Here is a 22,222-nt window from a genome sequence, read left to right on the forward strand (position 1 = left end):
GTAGATTCCAGGCTCTCATATGGCAAGGTTATTCTCTTCTGCTTGTTTTTAAGTGCTGATTCAGGGCTTCCTCCGTGACTTTGCCTCTGCCATTCTCAGAATAGTTCAGCGGCTGGTTTTGGTAACAGGCTGTGATATCAAAGAGTGGAAAAAAAAACAAGTCAAAGAGTCAAAAAAAGGCAGAATTTTTCATTTGGTATTTCTTGCTGCATAATATTCAGAAACCTAGATTACACAGAGATAAAAAAAATAACCAGCCGTTTCTGTGCTTGCGTGAACTGCTTGGCGTCTGTAAATATTATAAAGACCACCTTCTCGATAAGAAAGTTGTCCCGATATAACTTCTGTTGTGATTTGGGACTATATAAATAAATTATATTTCTTATTCTATTTTCATGCCATTCAAAAAAAAAATCTTATTCTTCCATTATGTCTTTCTTCTTCTCTGCAGCATCAAATACTACAGCCTTTCAACCCCTGCCTCAGCGAGCACCTCCGCCAGGGAAGAATAGTAAAAACTCCCCCCACCGAGGGCCGCAGTGACCTCTCAAGGAGTAGACCGGAGGAAGGAACCCGAATAGATGCTGACTCTCCTCTTGAAGACCTTATGGCAGATGTGTCTGGGCCGGCAAACCCTGATGAGCTGAGTCATCTCCTCAGCACCCACCACCTGCACCGCCCAGGCTCTGAGGCAAATGCTAGAGACAGTCCAGCATCAGCAGCTCAGTCTGCAGGCCAACATGGATGGAAAGCCCCCGCAGCGACATTGCAGAACTCTGTCACTCCTAGATCTGCTGGTTCGGCTTGCCCTCGAATGCTGCAGCCTCCTCGCCTTCACAAGCACGTGTCTCTCCCTGCACTCAAGCCGGGGGGCACCGGTGGCTTTGTCTCTCTGAAGTCAGGGTGTTCCTTAGGGACTCTGGCTAACCGAACCAAGCAGCTGCCCCCTCCGACTAGAGGCCTTCCCTGCTTTAACGCCAGTCCTCAGGTGCAGCCTCGAAGTTTATGTCGCACTTCGCTGCTTCAGCCTCGCAGAGTATCAGAGTCTTGCAGGGAACCACAGGGCACTAACTCCAGCCTGGATGAGCCTGACAAGGGGACATTCAAAGACCCTGGGTCTGCCAAGACCCTGATCCCTTTGAGTCGCTCATGCCTCCCGAAGCCAAAGATCCCCTGAGGAGCTTACACCCACTCATCAAAACTTCACTCTAAGTCAAAGTAACATACACTAAGCTCATTAACCCACATGGACCAATCAGGGACTGCCTGTGTCTTTGACATTGGTGTTGCGACTGCTGTATTGTTTCCAAATTAGCATCTACAACTCCAGCCTGACTGACTGACTGATTGACTGACTGAGGATCTTCTATGACAGTCTATGACAGTTTTCAAATTGGGGGGAATTTATGGAAGAAGAAATGTGCAAATGTCCAGTTTAGTAGCCTTGCACATTCACATGAAAGAAAACAAGTATTAGTCAGGTTTTTGTGTTCTTTTATAATACCCACGCTGGCTATTATAACATTTCATTTTTTATTTTTTATTTTCTTGTCCTCACACAGCTGTGCCCTCTGACACACAGGTGCATTTACTTTTGAACATGGAGGTGACACAAATGTGTCCTTTGTAGTATAATGGAGAGCCCAGGAGAAGATGGATGCAAAAGGAAGTGGGAAAGAAAAAGAAGTAGATGTGGAATCGGTGCCAGAGACTGGAAAGCAAAAAGTGCTCGAAAGCTGTCACACCTAGAATGAACATATTTGTTTGTGTTAAATGTGTGTGTATGATTGTGAGAGATGACAGACATGGAGGCGAGAGACTAAAGAGCAAAGCAGCTCCACGCTGTAGGTGTAGGTGCATACATGTTTCTAGTTCACTTCACTACACTAACCCTGCATGGATAGTAAAAGTGGTCGCAGACTACCTGTGTAAGTGCAGCTGAGATGGCAATACAGGCTTTTAAGGATAACATCATCCTGCTGGTGGACATAGCTCATAATTAAGAGAGACTGGACGCAAGTGAGGAATCATAATGTGGCGGAAAACTTCAACACTTATGTGTGCTCACGTACTCATCCCTGCACAAACACAAAGTTGAGGGAGAGAAGCACATAACAAATCTGATATCTTACAGCTTCCTGACGTGTATGTGTATAAGTGCCTGAGCTGTTGTTATCCTCCCCGTCTCTCCCTCTCACCGTCTTGCACATCTCTTTGGGGCATCAAAGGTATTAGCATGGTATTTTCTGGTAGGAAGCCTTTGGGGCTTTAGTGGTGTTTCTGTGGGAGTTTTAGAGAATTGTATTCATCTCTTTTTTTATTTTTTTGCGGAGCTCTTTTTCAGTCAAACGCTCCTGAAATGTCCCCAAACGGAGAGCAGCAGTGTGTTAAAAAGGCCTTCTGACAGCAACTCTGCTCTCTTCTCTGTCACGCCGCGTGACCGCTTGGTGTACGCCTCTGGCACTGTCCGGTCTACTGCATCCAATAATGCACCCTACATGGATAGAGTGAGACAGTGAAGGGGAAGGAGATACAGAAACATGGCACACACACACATCCCGACACACAGCCTCATGGAGGCACGTACGCGAGAACTCTGACAAAACTGAAGGAGACAAGAAACTCTGAGGGAAGTCACACATCAGTTCTCACTTTCCAGTAGCGACGAGTGCACCTATATACATGCACGCTTTGTTTGTGTTGTTCCGGTAGCTCACACTGTCCGAGTACACATTGCACAAAAGAAGATGGCCGTCTCTAGATTACCCTGAAAATGTCAGAGTGTAGATCCATGCAGCTGATAAAGCATGTTTACCTGTTGGATGGTTAGAGATTGAGCCAAACCGGCCAAGCTGTCAACACAGCCAAGAGAAAAAAACAACCTTTTTCATGAGATTAGAAAATGAGACAGAAAGAAAACAGAGGATTAGAAAGATGCACAGAGAGAGAGAGACAATGAAGACTGAGAGAGGAGTAGTGACAGCAAAGAATAAGAGATGTAGATATGAAATGATGAAGATCAAGGTGTAATCAAGATAAGCTATTCCTGGCAGACTCTTCTGCCTGTGAATGCTTGTATATAAAATGTCATGAAGGTCTGTGTATAAGAGGAGAGGGAGGCACAATGCATAGCATGTTTGTTTGTGTGCAGAGAATAGCCCTGATCCCCTCAGCTGTGTCACTCACTGCTTAGTAATGCCAAACAGGAAATCAATGTTGCCCGCTGTGTGTGTTTGTGTGTGTATGTGTGTCTCCAGACACCTCTGGCTGCCAGTGTTTCTCTCTTGGAAGTGTGTGTGTGTGTGTGTGTGTGTGTGGGAGAGAAAGAGATGTGTTTGCCTACAGGCCAAAGGCAAAGCCATGCCAGGGAAAGCAGGGCAGTGCCATCCTTCTCTCCCTGTGCTGTATTCCCTATCTCCAAATCAATGTCGCTGCTCAGTTTAGCAGTCAAGCTGATCAGTCCTGCCAGCTATGCTATAACAAAACCACAACTGGGCAAAAAAAAAAAAAAACTCTCTGCAGCAACTTGGATCAATTCTAATGCAGGATGTTGATTCACTTTATTTTTTTTTTGCGAGCAGACCCACAAATTGTTAAGCTTGCATTGCACAACAAGAAAAAGTTACCAAAGGGGGCCGGGGGTTTGTTGGATATTATTACTCTGAATGGCACAGGACTGCATTTCAGCACCTAGTACACATTATCTATCTAAGAAGATGTTTGTTGCAATACAATGAAGGTGCACATTACTTGACTTGTAACCAGGTAGTCCACTGATATTTAGTGCGTAGTAACCGAGTTACTGCAAAAAGAAAAAAAACATGTGTAGTTGCAGTTTCAAGCTTTCAGTTTTACTTTAATGCTGCTACAATCTGTATGTTTATAGAAACAATGGATTAAATGTCTACATGCATGTAGAGGATGTTGCTCGCAGTGATAAAACCCAAGATAATCGTCCCATAAGTCTGAGCTCTGTTGAGCATTTTAGTACCTTTTAGCTCATTGTTTTGGTTTTTAAAGCTGATGAGCATGGTGAAGCAGCTGACAGAGACAGTTTCCCTCAGCGGATGGTCGAGAATAAAAACGGAGCTAAAAGAATAAAATATTGGATTTCCTTTTGTCAGATGAACACAAGCATGACGCCCGTTGAATGCTAATACTGCCACGTATCTGCTTAATGACTGAATACACGTTCACCATATAAACTTTATAAGGTGGAAAATATGTCGGTGTTTACAGCTCGTGTTCACTGCTCCCGAGTCACCAAAAACATAATCAGGGGCAGTTGTTAACGTTTCAGCCCCTCCTCCTGCTGCTGATGAGGGTTTTCAAGTAAAATCCAAAGCTTGAAACTGCAAATATGCCTCGGTCTAGATTTGGAGTAACCCTACTCTTATACTTGACTTGTGTTGTAGTATGTTTGTCGTCTAAGCGGCAGACAAAACCATCAAGGTACTGTCCACTGTGTACTTTTAAGGCAGTTTCAAATCCACCACTGAAGTGTTGTCATTTTCATCATAGCTGTTAGCTGTTCATATTATCCTCCTATAATATGCAACATCATCTGTATCTTCAATATCAGCTGCTTGCAGTTGTTCAGCACTGTCTCCAGTATACTGTGCAATATTGTTTGAAGCAAAAAGATGAGGGACACTATTTTTAGTGATCTTTATGCAAATGGAAAAGAGCAAATAAAGCTTTTTAAAAAAAAATTCAAATCTGAAGCACTTTAAATGATGTTAGTTGTTGTTGCTGAATGAACATTAAACTGTATTTAGAAGCTACATGGGATTCATTTGGTTTTACGGTATCCGTTTAGATTTCTCTTATTCTTTTTTCTTTTTTTTCTGTTTAATCATATTTTTGTAGGAAGCCATGTGAGACAGCAATAAAGGTTGAACCAAAAATCTGACAAGGGTGTTTTTTGGCTAATCTTCTGTTGGAGCTTTGTAACCTTTTAACCATGTTTCTTTAATATGTTGTTTCTACCCAAGTTGCTTCGCATGTTCGACCAATAACCTTCAGGCGTGTTTACCTTCAATGTTAAACTGTAGGTCAAAGGCAAAATGTTAAACATCAGAGCAGAAGATGCTGGTCCTACTTTGGGAGGTACTACTTTGATAGTCAGTGTTATTTATTGATCTGGATTGTAGACCCTCTCGCCAACACTTACACACAAACACGACGCCACTGATCTCAGTTCAAGATGAAAGAGAAATCTCATTCTCAGTTTGTTTTCCTTGTTTTCACCGTCTGCTGGTTGTATTTCTGTGGAAATAAAGTACGATTGTGAAACGTGGTTTTGTGTGAAAAAATTATGAGTCACTTTTTCTTGTTTTTCTCTCCGTTCTGAATTTCAACAATCTTCAACAGTGGACAGAAAAACCTTAGCGCGAGTGGGTAAAAAAAAAATGAAATATGAGGCATCTAGACTTGGATATGACTATTGTATTATCCTTGAGAGGAAATGTCTTGAAGCATGGACATTCCCTTTTGTGTTGAATAAATTAAACTAAGTGGTATTACTCATCTCTATTCATTACAAACCATGCTGCTTCTGTACACCTTGCATATAGTCCACTTACTAATGAGGTTACGTGCTTCAAAGACGATGGGAGGATAACAGCCTGCCAAGCGCAAGGAGTAGCGCGACACTGTCATTAACTTGGAAAGGTGGGAGATGGAGTGCGAGAGGTTTTTTTCTTGAAAGGAAGCTAGGTTCTTTTATCATAAACTGTCAGATTTTAACTGCTATAATGCTAGAGGGCTGCAGGTTGCTACTCGGAGAACAGAAGTCTAGTAGAGTAATTTTATGGATAGCATTGAGAGGAAAGTGCACATTCTTGTGCAACATAGAAAATGTGAAGTTGTATTGGCGCTCTACAATTATTCAGATTTTTATTAGGAACTCTTAACATCAGGGTGGTAAGACTTTTGGGATTAAGTATTTTCATTTTCATTCCCTTTAAGTGGGTTAGAAAAATCATATTTTTCTGCCAGTGTCTGACAGTATGACATTTTATTTTGTATCTTTTTTAGATGTAAGCCTGCACTAGAAATTAAGAGTTCTGGGGACCCTGGTGACAACCAAGTGCAGACCACACAATTGAAATTCTGAAACGCGTAATCCTCAGCCTCCCAGTTTAAATCCAGCCCGCTGTAGTTGTCTTATCTTTAATAAGTTTTTGCTCTCCCCTCGTTCTTTTTGTGACCTCTAATGAAGACATAACACCCCAAGAATTACTTGGGTTTGAATAAAGACTGGCCCGAGTTGAAACTGGGTTCAAAACAATACTCCACCACTTTAGTACGGCACTAGTATTACATTGTCAGACTAATAATGGACATTTTTTTAATGTTAAAGAATAAACATTGATGAAGCAGGACTGTACATTCTTCTTTGTCAAAACCTGGCGACTAGATTACCCTCAATTGCCAACAGCGCAATCAGGGATTCGGACGTGTTATGCTGTATTCACAAAGAATAAAAACACCCCCTATTTTTACATTGTTCCAAAGTTGTAATGATATTGATAGAACTGAATGAAAATACTAGTGGTGGTGCATTTACAGCCATTTTACAGTTTGTTGACATGCCTCTAGTTCTCCAAATGGGAGATATTGCATGTTAGAAATTCCCAATATCTCTGATTTTGAAATACAAATCAGAGGCTAATGTTAAAAAAAATTCTCACACTGCTTCACGTAATTATGGTTTGAAAAGATTTGACATGCACATCGCTATATGCTTGTAGCAGCTAATGCAACCTCAAGCTCAAGCAGGGATGAGGGGCTAGAGGTCTTCACACGTTTACACAGAGTTGTAGACTTCAGCCTCAATTGATTATCAGACTTCACACAGCTCCTTCTGGAGCCTTAAAACAACTTTTCTTTTAACATATGCAGTAACCTTGGTACTCCTGACCAGTAAACAGACTTTGATGTGGTAAATCTGTGAAATGAACCTCTAGAAGAATCACGTGTAATGGATCGAAATCCTTTTGATATTATTTATTAGTTATTCAAGTGAACATAACACATGGAAAAGAAGACAGATAAAATAATAAAGACTATCCATCCATCCATTATCTGTAACTGCTTATCCTCATCGGGGTCATGGTAGGGCTGGAGCCTATCCCAGCTGACTTTGGGCGAGAAGCAGGGTACACTCTGGACAGGTCACCAGCTTATCGCAGGGCACATAGAGACAAATAACCATTCACACCTACAGGCAACTTAGAGTCACCAATTAACCTTTTAAGTGCATGTCTTTGGACTGTGGAACTGTGGAAGGAAGCCAGAGTGCACGGGGAGAACATACAAACTCCACACAGAAAGGCAAAAAAAACAAAACATGATATCCTGACAAAGATATTCTAAAGATTTACAACCTCATAATGGACACTGGACTAATTGATTAATTAAGCAGCCATTCAGGAACGGTGATGTGTTTTCACATGACCTACTCCACCTGCTGGAGGTTATATCTAACGCATTCTTTCAAAATTGCATCCATTTTAGACATCAGTTCTCCTCTTGTTCTACTTTATTTTTTTTAACTCTTCTAACTATTTGTTTACTCTTAACATTGCTGCAGACAAGCTCGCCTGCCAACGTGTGGTTTCAGGAGACTTTGACTGAAAATGATTAATTATTTCAGCTGTGGCCTCAAACAGAACTTTATGCTGGACGCTGAGTTTCTCGTCTGTGAAGTCTGCACCAGGTCAGAGATGCTTTTAACTTCTCCCAGTTAAGTTTCTGCTGTTTGTTTATCCTGCATAATGTGAATTGATGTGTGTTGCTCCTCTGCTTGTTGATACTCTCTTGCTGGTGTTTCTTTCTGTTTTGCTGCTGGATCCATGTGCAAAGTTTGTGTTGTATTAACTTTGCACATGGCTGAATTTGCTGTAAATTAGTTTGAACTGCGAGCGCTAATTATTAAGCATTATAAATGTTATGGGTTAAATGAATTGGTTATGAGGCATATTTACACCTTGATTGTTGCTGTTGTTGTTTGAGAACTTTACATTGGCTTGGTAGGAGATAATTATGCATGGCTTTAGAAGTGTGAACATTATTGACTGAAAATATTTCTACTCATTGAAAGGTTAACAGGTTTAACATCACAGCTTAATTTGCTGTTATTTATAGTATGATTACATTTCCTCAGTTGAGCTGCTGCTCCTGCAGTGCCCTTAAGCCTTCAGATGTCTGTTTCAAGCTTTGGTTATTTATCTGTAAATTAAAATAGTCTGTTGTATAGCTCATAGTACATGGCTTACATGGTATATTTACTGTTTTTAGAGGGATTTTTGAAGGATTCGGTCTCCTTTGGGGACAGATACTGTATGAAGCTGAACAAAGCAAAAACCCAGGAAGGTCATGTGTATTTTTTTTACTTTCGGATGCGAGTCCTGAGAAGCGTTCTTCTTGTTTCCCATCATGTCTTGTTTTCTTTGTGCTATTTTTTTTCATTTTATATCATATTATAAACTCACATTATATTCTCAAACATCAAAGTTTTGCTAGTTTCACATGTTTTAAATTCAAGCAGCAAATTTCTCTCTGTGGAGATTTACTTTGGGGAAAATAATCCCATATCTCAGTCGGACAGGTAGACCTGTCCTGCGGGTAATCTCTTCAGCCTTTCTTGGTGCAGTTGTTGTAAGTGCACAAACTGGGCGCCATTCTTTTCTACATGTAATTTAAATGCATTTAATTGGAGAGGTGCGTTCAGGTAACTGATGTACTTTGTAAGTACTGATATTCTGTGTATTTTATATTACAAGTAGAGATGCTGTGTTCTTGAAGGTTTACATGTGTAGGATCTAGCAGGAAGTAGCCGAGGTGGCAAGCCATTCTGAACCCGACATACATCGTCTCATGATCAATTTAGTTCAATGTTAGCCGAACAGCCATGCTCATTAAGATGTCACTGGCAGTGTGAAATAGCATCTCTGCTCTTCTTCTCTAAAGGTCAATGTTTTATTACACTTTTTTACGATATTAGTGGTGATCTTCGTTTAAGACGAGGTCACAAAAATCATGGAAAACCTGACATGTCATGTAGAGGGGATGTTTCTGTGCTATATTTTGATGTGGGTGCTTTAAAAAAAGTTTGGACTGTGTACAGTGTTCCTCACGGCGACTGGTGCATAAAAGGTAAACAGGACACTGTTAATGGTAATTGTACAGTATGTGATTTTAATCCCTGGCGTGTTGTAGCAGGGTTAATTGTAGGGACTACGCTTGGCTAAATGAGTAGTTTCATAGTGCACTTGATTATGTTGCAGAACGTCTTTGCTGAGGCCATCGCTGACAGCTGGTATTTTGCGTCTCCATCATTTTTAATGAGTTATTGCGATATTGCAGCACATTGTTTGTACGTCCTGTGTTCCTCATTAACTCTCCTGATTGGCAGTTCGATTGTGCAAGTGAATTTGACTATGTTCACTAATATGTTCCTAAAAATAATGATAATTTAAACTTGGTGGAAGTTTTTACATCTACTCTACTGAGTTGTCTGTTGATTAATCTGCTTTGTCCCGTGCAGATGGACAAAAAAGAAAAACACCAGATGTTTGTGCCAGCTAATCTTTTAATTAAGGATTTGTTTGTATTTTGAGTTTATTCTCTTCATCCATTTTTCTGTCACTGTTACTTTAAATCTCGGACCTGCTGTGGCAACGTTAAACAGTTAAACAGTGACAACAACTCTAAGGGCCTTTGTTTATTTGACTTGTGTTTTCAGGCAGAGACTTCCTGCCACCAGGGTACCTCGGTCACTTCTCTTGAAGGAGAAATGCCAGACTCGTTCTCCTCCTCTGGCAATGCTTTCAAATATTCACAAATGCTGCAGGCAAGACGGCTTAACTTGAGTGTAGTCGAAAGTTTTGGAGGAAAATACACAACACTGGAGCATACACTGTGGGATGGCGGACGAATATGACCAATATAATTGGATCCCCTGACGGCTGTTTGACTCCTGCATCCTCTAGGACAGAACTCTCTCACTCTGATGCTTTCATTCACACACAGATGCTCATTGCTATGCATAGCTGTACTGATCAGTTTGAACTACACAGTGGTGATCACCTTTAATGACCTACAGATCACGCGTCTACCATTTTAGAGTGTTCGCTCTTAAGGGTATTTGTTGGCTTTACAAGATGGCAAATTTAAAAATAAATGCGTGTGTGTAGGTTGGTGGTACAATATTTAAGTCTGTGTGGGTCCTTAAGTCCTGTACTTAGTTCTTAGTCCGTGTGTCTAAAATTTGACTAAGATTTAAAAGCAAGTTCAAGTTTAGAGAAAACTTTTTCTCCTTATTTTCAAGTTTTTCATTTAAATATATACCATTTTTCATTGTATATTGTTTTTCATTTAAAGGTATACTATATTTACATTATATATACATACACAATATAGAATAGCATTGAAATGTGTCTTTGAGTACCAAAATAACACTGAATGAAAAAGGACAAACTTTGAATTAACTGCAAAGGTTAGTCATATTAATTGACATTCAATTCAATTAACATAACTTTGTTAAGATGACTTGTGCCTTCCCAGTCTTTCCTGTTTTTAGTGCAGGGTGTTTGCTTGGCTTGTTGTCATTATTTTATGCATGCAACTAGGACTTAACGATTGGCCTCTTTTTGAGTTAATTGTCTTAAGTGTTTTTTTTTTGAAAACTTGAGTGAGTTCTGGCACTCATTTGACAAGAGGTGCTAATTGGCATTAAAACTAACATAAGTCAAGAAATGTTCAAGTATCTGTGATTATGTCACTTAAACCTACAATAAATGACTTTTTGGCCACTGAGTGTTTGTGTAGGGGGGGAAAAAAAGCTATGAACACAATATTGACTCACCTTTTTATATAAAAACAGTTGCTTATTTAAATATCCAGATGACACAAAGCAACATCGGCATTGAGTTGGAGTTAGGGACCACGATCATATCATGTCTGCCCTATTTGAGCTCTGATGGTCAGCAAGTCAGAAACCACCTCTCTGGGTGCCTGTTGGATTTATTTGACTAAGTTTAGTATTTTGCTAAGTTTACTAAGTTAGCACTGTCAACTCACAGAAATGAAGAAGATTAATTGGTTCAAATGTCGGCTGGGTTCTCTCTGAGTTTGCATGTTCAGCCCTGTGATGAACTTGTCAAGGGTGTACCCCACCCCTCAGCCAGTGTCAGCAGAAAACAGATGGATAGAGGTTAACAAAAAGATGATTACAAAGCTTCTGACAGACATGATTGCACCGGAGCTGGCGTTAAATGGTAGCCCTTCGAGCTAACTCCCTTCACTTTAGCAGTGGTTGAGAAATAATAGATTTTTCTGGGTCTTGAGAAGCTGCCAAAAAAAAACAATGATGCCGATGAGAGTGGCTGACTGTGTTCACATTATTTTGTAATTTGTCTTTCCCCAACTCAATAATTGACAGAAGTCACATAAATCATGTTGTTTGTTTAAACGTTTGTGATGCGTGTTATTTCAGTTTTGATGTCTCCATTGTTAATGCACTATGTAATAATTTTAAGAAAGGAATGAAAAACATTGAACATTGAATCCAAAGTATGTCTGGACTTTTTACTGGTAGTGTATTCATGAAACCACTGAACTCACCGAGTCTTCAAAATCAAATATTTTACAGTGAGATATTCTGTATAGAGAGAAAGTCTGTCCTTTTTTTTTGGAAGTATGCATTTTATTTTATTCCTTTCTCCTTTGTTGGACTATGAAAGACCTCGATAAATTATGACTACATCCGAGTAAAGCATTGGCGGACTGAAGAGGGAGCTGGTACTTAGTGTTCTAATAATGAGCATATAAAAATACGCTTGCTTTTTACCTTTATTCCACTAGTATGTTAGGCTTTTAGGCTTTTCCTCCCAGGAAAGACGTGGATGAGAGAAAAACAGATGGCTGGAGGACTGTGCTTAAAATGAATTCAGATAAAGCAGTCAGGGACACGGTCTGCTGCACTGGTCTTCTGGAAATAAAGTTTTAAAGGGCATGGAGTTGGCTTTGTTGTATAAGATGCAAGATACATTTTGACACATTTTTGAACTAGAGTGTAGCTGCTCAAGGCGGAGGAAACAAATATTATCTAAACAAGTCTAGATAGCGTCCCCCAAACAGTTGGTTGAATTGATTTAAACTGTAGTTTGAAACATTATAAATGCACATATGATATCAAAGTTATTCGTCTCATTAGGCATCTGAGTGAAAATAAATGTTCATAACTATGAGAAGGCGGTGTGTGCCTACACAGTCTTGAGGAATGGCAGTGGTGAGTCACGTTTTGAGTGAAATCTCCCTCAAGAGTACCGGAATGGAAGTCAAGAAACGTAGTGTTGTAGCCAGAGACATCAGAAAAATATATTTTGCAAAGCGGTTGAAGTGTATCCTGTATTTAGAAAATCTTCACTGCTTTATTTTGCCATCAGACAGCCATTTTTGATGGGGTACTAAAGTTATCTAAGCACTCTTTAAGTCATTTTACTTAACTTTTACCAGGATATTTTCACATCCAACCTGGAAAGTTGAAAGATTTATGATTTATGTCCACCAAAGCAGAGTTGGTTGTTGTTGGGAAAGTGAAAAGACTAACCATGATTGCTTTGGTGAGCTTTATTTTGTTTCTGTTGTGTTTTACAATGAGTGAACAAGGTATTTAACCTAGTCTTAGATTGGTGAAGGAGAGAGACCTCAATTCAAAAAGTTTACAGTTGTATAAACTGGTGTGAGAATATTTACTTTCATGAAGGTTTTTATTATTTTTGGGGCTTTTGAACCTTTATTTGACAGAACAGAAAAAGAGAGCAAGCAAAACCTTGAGTGCTGTATCATAACCTCAGACACTGCTCTGTTGGCTTCTGTTGTAAAAGAAGAAGAAAAAAGAAAAAAACGTGTCAGGAAGCCAGAAAGATTAAACAAACCCATTGTGGGTCTGAGTGCATCTAGAAGAGTGTTGATATCCGGGGTTAAATCAACACCTGCCAAAGAGGCTACATTCTTCGCACGCTTCCAGGGCTTGCATGTTTCTGCTTCACAGTAAAAGTCTTCTGCAGGTTTTAATGGTCAGCCTGTCTTGATTTCTTATTGCTAATTTGGCACCACTGACCTCCGATCAATATTCATCATTTCCTCAATGCTGGCTTCACAGCATGCCCACAGGACTTTGATGAACACAATAAATGCAAAGGGGGATGAGGTCCCAAAAGTAGTTTCAGCTTGAAGACACACAAAATAGATATTTAGTTTACTGGATAAAACAAAGAAAAGCATGAAATCTTGCAATTGAGAATCTGAAACTAAAGAATATTTGGTATTTTTGCATAAAATTAATCAATAATCAAAATAGTTGCTGTATATTGGGGTGGCGTTTAGCTCAGTTGGTAGAGCAGCCGCCCCATGTGCAAATCATGTTTTGAATCTGACCTGTGGCGCTTTCCCGCACGTCATTCTCTCTCGCCACATTCAGCAAAAATAAAAGCTTGAAAAGGCCAAAATAATAATAATAAAAAAATAGTTGCTGTATAATGTTCTGTAAATGTACCGTTTCTGCTCTAAAATCAGCTTTTCCATTATTAAGCTGTATATAAATGCAAATTTCACTATTCTACATCATATTTACCATGTCTCCAAATGTGCACACGCCGTGAAAGGATCAGTGGAAGTTGAAGTCTTATTTTTACTGCACTGAGCTGTAAATTGTTGGTCTTGGAGTTTTTGCATGTCTCCATCACAAGCTTCAAACCTGCATTTATGAATCTATCACCCACACAGTCGCCCAGAGACGGTGAAACACACACAGGCTCAGATTACAGACATGCAGACGCTAACAACATGAAGAAAGACACAAAAAGACATACAGGAAAATCACATCTGACAAAGCATGGCTCACATAATCATGCCAAGGAACAGGCTGATATGAATATACCTCCTTAGCAGTCTTGAGCACATGCACTGGAAAAAAAAAAAGTAATTAAATGAGTCATCAATCCATTGCATACTTTAATACAGCATAACATTGTTTGCCCAAATGACATGAATTAATTTTGTCGAGATTCAAAATCCTCCTTATATCATAGATTTTCAGTTCATTCTGAATGCAGAGCACAGCCGGTCGGCTTTCTAATGTTAAGTGCCTGAAGCCTTGAATAATTAGTTTAAGAAGAGATGAGTGCCTTTGCTCTTTTAAGAAGGCTTCACAGTTTCTCTTTTCTTAGGGTGTTTTTTTTTCTTTTTGGGGATGGTGGGGGCTTTTTCTTAATGTTCTGTCAGAGTTTTTGACATTTGGAAATAAGTTTTTATCAAACTGCTGTCTGTCTGCCTGTCTGTGTTGGTCCATCTGAGACTCTATGGAGCCTGTGGGCTAGTTTAGTTTGTTATTCACTTTAAGATGAGGAAATATGAGTGAACAAAATGAAGCCAGGATGTTCACTTTAGTCTGATAAGAGAGGTGATGAAAGAAAATCTATTTCGGTTGTTACAAGTCTGGTCACATTTGTGTTCTTTTTGCTATGGAGGTAATGTCTCTGCACTCTGATTTCAGCCTGCATTGGCAAAAGTTCCTGAATTTTAACTTCTGTTGTGCCGGATCCTGAAGTTCATCTTAGTCCTCTTTAACTGTTGGCGTACCTTTTATGTGAAATAGCAGTATAGCTCCATGGATGGTTGGACAGTCCAACACTGAGCTTTGTTTATGGCTCCCAGGCGATGAATCTTGATAACCCCAGTGATCCCTTGACTTTTCCCTTTTAGCACATTGATATTGATACAGAACCTTTTTGGCCTGTGGGAGTCCTGAAGCAGCTGACGTGTATCGACATGCCAAGCGGAATGCGGCCTCGGCGGTTGCGGAGGCAAAAACTCGGGCGTGGGAGGAGTTCGGTGAGGCCATGGAGAGCGACTTTCGAACGGCTTCGAGGAGGTTCTGGACCACCATCCGGCGGCTCAGGCGGGGGAAGCAGTGCACTATCAACACTGTGTTCAGTGGGGACGGTGTGCTGCTGACCTCGACTGGGGACGTCTTGGGTCGGTGGAGGGAATACTTCGAAGACCTCCTCAATCCCACCAGCACGTCTTCCGTTGAGGAGGCAGAGTCTGGGGACCCCGTGGTGGTCTCGCCCATCTCTGGGGCTGAGGTCGCTGAGGTAGTCAAAAAACTCCTCGGTGGCAAGGCCCCGGGGGTGGATGAGGTCCGCCCGGAGTTCCTCAAGGCTCTGGATGTTGTGGGGCTGTCTTGGTTGACACGTCTCTGCAACATCGCGTGGACATCGGGGGCAGTGCCTCTGGACTGGCAGACCGGGGTGGTGGTTCCCCTCTTCAAAAAGGGGGACCGGAGGATGTGCTCCAACTATAGGGGGATCACACTCCTCAGCCTCCCCGGGAAGGTCTTTTCGGGGGTCCTGGAGAGGAGGGTCCGCAAGATTGTCGAACCTCGGATCCAGGAGGAGCAGTGTGGTTTTCGTCCTGGCCGTGGAACTGTGGACCAGCTCTATACCCTTAGCGCGGCCCTGGAGGGTGCATGGGAGTTCGCCCAACCAGTCTACATGTGTTTTGTGGACCTGGAGAAGGCGTTCGACCGTGTCCCTCGGGAGGTCCTGTGGGGGGTGCTCCGGGAGTATGGGGTTCCGGACCCATTGATACGGGCTATCCGGTCCCTTTACTCTCGGTGCCAGAGCTTGGTCCGCATTGCCGGCAGTAAGTCGGACCTGTTTCCCGTGGGAGTTGGACTCCGCCAGGGCTGCCCTTTGTCACCGGTTCTGTTCATAACTTTTATGGACAGGATTTCTAGGCGCAGCCAGGGCGTCGAGGGGCTGCGATTCGGTGGCCTTAGGATTGGGTCGCTGCTTTTTGCGGACGATCTAGTCTTGTTGGCTTCATCGGATCGTGACCTTCAGCTCTCTCTGGAGCGGTTTGCAGCCGAGTGTGAAGCGGCTGGGATGAGAATCAGCACCTCCAAATCCGAGGCCATGGTTCTCAGCCGGAAAAGGGTGGAGTGCAGTCTCCAGGTCGGGGATGAGATCCTGCCTCAAGTGGAGGAGTTCAAGTATCTCGGGGTCTTGTTCACGAGTGAGGGAAGGATGGAACGGGAGATCGACCGGCGGATCGGTGCGGCTTCTGCAGTGATGCGGACTCTGCACCGGTCCGTCGTGGTGAAGAAGGAGCTGAGCCGAAAGGCGAAGCTCTCGATTTACCAGTCGATCTACGTTCCTACCCTCACCTATGGTCACGAGCTTTGGGTAGTGACCGAAAGAATAAGATCGCGAATACAAGCGGCCGAAATGAGCTTCCTTCGCAGGGTGGCTGGGGTCTCCCTTAGAGATAGGGTGAGAAGCTCGGCCATCCGCGAGGAGCTCAGAGTAGAACCGCTGCTCCTCCGCATCGAGAGGAACCAGTTGAGGTGGCTCGGGCATCTCGTGAGGATGCCTCCTGGACGTCTCCCTGGTGAGATGTTCCGGGCACGTCCCTCCGGGAGGCGGCCCCGGGGAAGACCCAGGACACGCTGGAGGGACTACGTCTCTCGGCTGGCCTGGGAACGCCTTGGGGTCCCCCTGGGAGAGTTGGCAGAAGTGGCTGGGGAGAGGGAACTCTGGGTCTCCCTGCTGAAGCTGCTGCCCCCGCGACCCGAACATGGATAAGCGGAAGAAAACGAACGAACACATTGATATTGTGAGCTTGTTAGCACGCTGACATTAGCATTTAGCTCCAAGCACTGTCATGTTCATGCACCACCTCTCCGAACTGCTAGCAAACACTGATTTTGTATGACTGCCCAGTACTATGAAATGTCCAAAACCTACATTTGTTTACATTCAAGTGACTGGGTCTCTAGTGGCCATAGTAATCATGACTCTCACCAAGACCCTATAATCTTGTCAATATAGTAATTTGCATCCTATCCTTTATTGATTTGATTGATTGTCACAGACATGATGTCACCCTGCAGATTGAGGCACCAGATGTTAAAATGCATGTGTCGCCCTAAAGGGCACAAGACATTTTGATATATATAAGATTTAATTGTTGTATTCCCACTCTCAATTGTCTAAAAGAATTTGTCTGAGAGGCCTGTTGTAACCTATTTCATACAGTGATGAAGACTTTGGTTTAATGTGTGTGGACACTGTTAAGGAATCTCCTTTCTCAGCAAAATGTAAATGTTTAAAAAACAAAGAAATCATGTCAGTTAGTGCTGCAAATAATGATTTTCATTATCGATTAATCTGACAGCTATTTCTTTTTTGAATTATTTGATTCATTGTTTAGCCTATAAAATGTCAGGTAGTTGTGAAAAATCTCCTCTCACAGGTTTCCCACAGCCAATTTTTCAAATTGTCAGCCCCAAAACCCAAAGGTATTCAATTTACTGTGCCAGAAAACCGTGAAAAGCAGCAAATCCTCACATTTGAGCAGCTGGAAGCCATGAATGTTAGTGCTTCTTCCCTGATAAGTGACTTCAACGTCTTGACTGTCAACTGACTAATCAATTAAATGACTAATTGTTGTAGCAAAAATATGAGAGATTGTTAAGTGATGGGCCAAACAGTAAAAAGTAATTTTACTAAAAAAATAAGGCATGTGAATCATTTGTTGCCACATTCTATCATTAAAATTGTCCTCAAGCATATTTTCACTGTACTGTAAAAGTATTGTTATGGAATTTTCTATCCTTAGGTTACACAAGGTCACGTGTGGGCCTTGAGGTCCTCGGCAGTATTAGTTGTTTGGCTTTGGTTGAGAACAGTGGGTGCCAGTCTATCTCAACACTGTGGTGGCCAGGGTCGAAGAGACCTGTTGCTGCCTTCCTAGACTTAATAGATAGCTGCCGTTGACGTTCCAATCTGCATAAACAGACATCTGTGTGTCCAGACTAGAATATGTTGACAATAACACCTGCATAAATAAAAACATTCTCTTTGTCTAATTCTGGGTGTATAGTATTTGTGGGGTTATCTTGGGGTTTAAAGTTTATTTACTAGGATGAGTTGGGCAGATTGTGAGACCGACTCAGGCACTTTTTTTAGATTAGATTAGATTCAACTTTATTGTCATTACACATGTATGTGCAGTTTAGCATCTAATCAGAAGTGCAAATGGCAAAGTGCAATAGATACAGATAAATGCAGTATTTACAGGTTAACTGTAGTGTTTTATATACAGATACAGTAGTGCAAGTAAGGTGTGAATAATTATGTGCAAAATATGTATAGATAACTATGTGTAGAGTATGTTAGATAAAGATAAACAATGTGGGCAGTAGTTGAACTTTTGAACTTTGATGTACTTTGAGAGTGTCTCTAATTCTCCTTGGCCAAGCATCAATAAATAATACAGCATAAGACATCAGAGGCTCCTGAACACTTTCTTCCTTCCTGACCTCACCATTGACCTTTGACTTCAGCAATTTCTCCACAATGTAGTATTACAGTGAGCAGTAACAAACAGTTTTCATTCATTGATTTTTCCCAGTATACTGTGTGACAAACTTGACAGCAGTGGGGGATGCCAGCAGCCTGCTTTACTGACACAGATCCCAATCCAAGTGTTGCTGTCAAAGGTATAGTGTATGTTTTTCATATCTGTTGGCACCTTTTAAAAAGTAATAATAAAAAAAAAGTCAACTTGATGCTCCTTGCTGAGGGGTTGCTTTAAAACTGTACATACTGTAGATCCATCAGCTCCATCACAAAGAAGCAGTCCCTTTTCACAAGGGCCCTTCTGTTTTTGGTTCTAATTTGAGGTAGGCAGCCCTGTCCAGTCCGATTAGTCACAGGAAATGCATTCAGTTGGGAGAGCAGATGGCAAAATACTGGCTGATCACAAGCTGAAAGACAAAGAAAAAAAAGACTACAAACTTTTTTTTCGTTCCAGCAGTGGCCCAGCTAGCCCCATTTCTCTCTTCTGTTGTTAATCCTCCCCCACTGCTGATGCACACTGGTTGACCCCTCGGAAACGAGGTAGAAGGACGTGTGAGGATGTATTATGTATGTGTGTAGGGTCAGAGACAAAGCCTTTCGGATGTGGAGACAGTGATGACATGATTTGTGCAGTAAGGTGGAAACAAATCCCGCTCAGTCCCCTCAGTGTTAAACCAGTCAAAAATGACATATCTCAGTGTTTTGACATACTCTGTCCTAACATGACATCTTTCTCACTCACTGTGTGCGGCTGTCTGTTTGGCCTACATGAAAAAGTTTGTGCCTTTTTTGATTCGCACTAGAAATATTTTGACATCCACTCATGTGGATGCAACATAATGATGATGATCAGTAAACAGGAACGAAAAAGATGGCAATAAAGAAGAAACAATTTCCAATCCACTTGTGGAGAAAGCCAGACGGATAGAAACGAAAACATCAAATCTAAATGCAACATTACAAAGACAGAATTTGAAGATTACATTGCTGCAGCATCTCAGAAGTCCTTGGATGCACCTTGTGAACAGCAGGGGGAAACCACATGGAGCCAACTACTTTTTATATCTGTAAAGAAATGAGATTAAGGCTGCTCATTCATGTTCAGTTTCATGAGTTTTGCTTGTGTTATTCCTTTTTAATATCTCTCTCAAAGGAGGAAAGCCTTTCATTAGAGATTAAATGGCCTGGGATTCTTTTTATCCACATTACACTAAAAAGATAAATCCGACCTTGAAACTTGCATTAAGCAGGACAGGTCTTCAAACCGTTTTTCTGCTTGTTATGTCCTTTTTGGACGTTTTCTCTCTGTCTTTCTCTCTTCGCCTGCCCCAGCTCGGTTGGAGGGATCGGGAGGAGATTCATGTCCCAGGGAGAGTATTTGTCAGTAACGGATCAGCCAGTGCTGCTCTGGTGGCAGGTATCTCCATCACCTCCCTAGTGCCTTTCCTCCCCTGCATGGATCAACTCACTGTGTCTGGCTAAGTGGGGTCTGGAAACGCATCTGTTGCCTGAGAGACCCTCTAACAACTGTGGACTCGATGGAGATCCATACTTAGAGCTGTGCGGCGGCTTTGGTTCATGGGCCAGATTGAGTGTAGGTGCTTTGTCTCCAGCTTGGTGGAGGAGCGTCTGCTCAAAATGGGGATACATTGAGAAATTGGAGACCTTTTATGTGCTGAGCAGAGAAATTGTGTGATATAACCCTCCCCTCTCCATGCCTGCTGAGAGATAGATGTCACTGCACAATCCTCTTCTGTCTCAGAACACATAATAGACTTGTCCAATATTCAGAAACAAAGTCGTGTCAAGTCCTGCACACACTAACACACGCCGACACTGACTCTACAGCTCGCCCATGTTCCCCTGAGTGAGATCAGAAAACAAGGTGTTGTGTGATGGACAGACGCAATCACAGAGTGTTTTTCTTGCCAGTACACATCTGTCAAGAGGCTTTCCATTTTTCAGATTCATCAGTATACTGTTTGACAGCAGATGTGATACAGACTCTCAGGGTATTGGTCGAAGAATAGCTTTGCTGAGAAGGTATATTATCTTTTGGTCTTATTGGTCGAAATGTTGATGCCTTGAATGCATCTCCTGAAGGTATTTGTTGAATTAAATATTTCATAGAACCTTATTTTCACAGTCATTTCCTTAATAATCAACGCCTGTTCTAAATAAAATCTAAAATATCTTTATGATATCTAATAATTTGCAAGACATGGAGGAGGAGCTAATGAAAAAATCAATCAAAAGATTATCATGACCTGAAAACGGTCGAGGTTAAGCTTCATCAAAGCGTCTATTATTACCAGCAGGTGCAAACATTTAACTCCTGACTGCAATGCTCTAATGTGAGAGTATTGGACAGTGATCTACCAGGGCCAAACAGATCGATGAGAGCCATTCCAAACATGCTAAACTGGGCTTTGGCTGTAATGAAACTCAATAGAGAAAAGAACGAATGACTCCCTGCATGAGGCAGCAAAGAAAATAACTCTCACTTCAGCGGCCTGCGGAGGAAAAAGTGTTCATACATCCTTGAACAAAGAAATCTGAATATATTTCTTAAAGCATGCAGAAACTCTTTTCTAAAAAGACTTTACCTGGCCCTTTTCCACTGAGCTTAAAAAGTCTCACATTGCTCATCTACAGTATATTCCTAATAATTGGACAATATCGTGGCAGTGAACATAGCAGTAGTGCTATTAATGATTTTACAATGTGTACAAAATGATGGTGGAAATAAGTATATAAATATAAAATAAAATAAAAAATCTGAGATATCCATTGAAAAAACAATGAATGTAGCTGTTTTTTAAGATTATGAATTGCATGTTTCGAAGACCGTGACACTGGTATTTAAGTTTTTCTGAGGTTTCAGTTGAAGGCAGAGCAAACAACAAAAAGAAAAATCTTTTCACAAGATACAAATGACCAACAGCCAGGCCACCTTTGTGGTCCAAGGCAAGAGACGGCGACACATTTTTCCTGTTTTGTACTGAAAACTATTGTTGCATCCAGATATCAAATATTCTGAACTTAGAAAAGCTTGCAGCTTGAAGGCCAAACTTTAGAGGATTGCTAGATGTCTGCTGTGCCAGACTGAAGACACAAACACCACTGTCAAAATGTGGTCGCTTGTCAGCTGAATGCATTTTTTCAGTTCATGAAAATCTATTGAGTATTGAAATATGCCTAGCTTTTCAATGAATACCAGATTTAACATTCAACCTGGGGTATAAAAAAACTGAAAGTGGTTCCAGGGCAAATAGCTGTAGTTTCTAATATTCAGTTGCTCTTGCTTGCTGTTTCACCCCAGATAGCCTATTTAGGGTTTGAGGCAGAGTTTCTCAGTTGTCACATTGGCCTTGGCCTACCACATTTTTGTCAATTACCCAGCAATGTTCTAGGACACATTGGAAAGGTTGAGGTGGGACCTTTTCAGCAAAAGCGGGATCCACTGATGTAGACTGACGCTTGGCGTAAAGTGCCCTCACAGAAATGGCACAGAGGTAGGAAAGTGTCAACTCCATAAGGCAGCGGCAGAAATCCCTATCAAGTCAGTTTAAGAGATCTCAACATCTTCCTCGTCTGCATGTCGAATGACAGAGGACTCGCTCAGCCATACTTGCTGACACGACCTCCGCCAAACAGGTCACAATGACTCAGCATCCGTGTCCTTCAATTTCCTTCTTTCTTTTCACTGTCTCTGTCTTTTCACTGTCATTCCCTCTCTTACACTTGTGGACTGTTGTGGACTGTAAGCCTTGCAATACAGTACA

At 41.6% G+C, this 22,222-nt stretch overlaps 1 protein-coding gene across 6 annotated transcripts in view; it reads left to right on the top strand.

The window, feature by feature from the left end:
- Window positions 1–5,299, top strand: part of ccser2a (coiled-coil serine-rich protein 2a) — a 50,483-nt gene extending 45,184 nt beyond the window's left edge. For 4 of the 6 annotated variants that reach the window (XM_019269302.2, XM_019269301.2, XM_027277843.1 and 1 more), the window contains exon 10: window positions 452–5,299. In XM_019269302.2, coding sequence (XP_019124847.2) covers window positions 452–1,177 — 726 coding nt within the window. In that variant the 3' untranslated portion in view covers window positions 1,178–5,299. The remainder of the gene's footprint in view (window positions 1–451) is intronic. The other 2 variants (XM_010731589.3, XM_019269304.2) reach the window with 2 other exon arrangements.
- The last annotated feature ends 16,923 nt before the right edge of the window (window positions 5,300–22,222 follow it).

The sequence above is a fragment of the Larimichthys crocea genome, chromosome III (genome assembly GCF_000972845.2).
Source record: "Larimichthys crocea isolate SSNF chromosome III, L_crocea_2.0, whole genome shotgun sequence".
Lineage (NCBI taxonomy): Eukaryota > Metazoa > Chordata > Actinopteri > Sciaenidae > Larimichthys > Larimichthys crocea.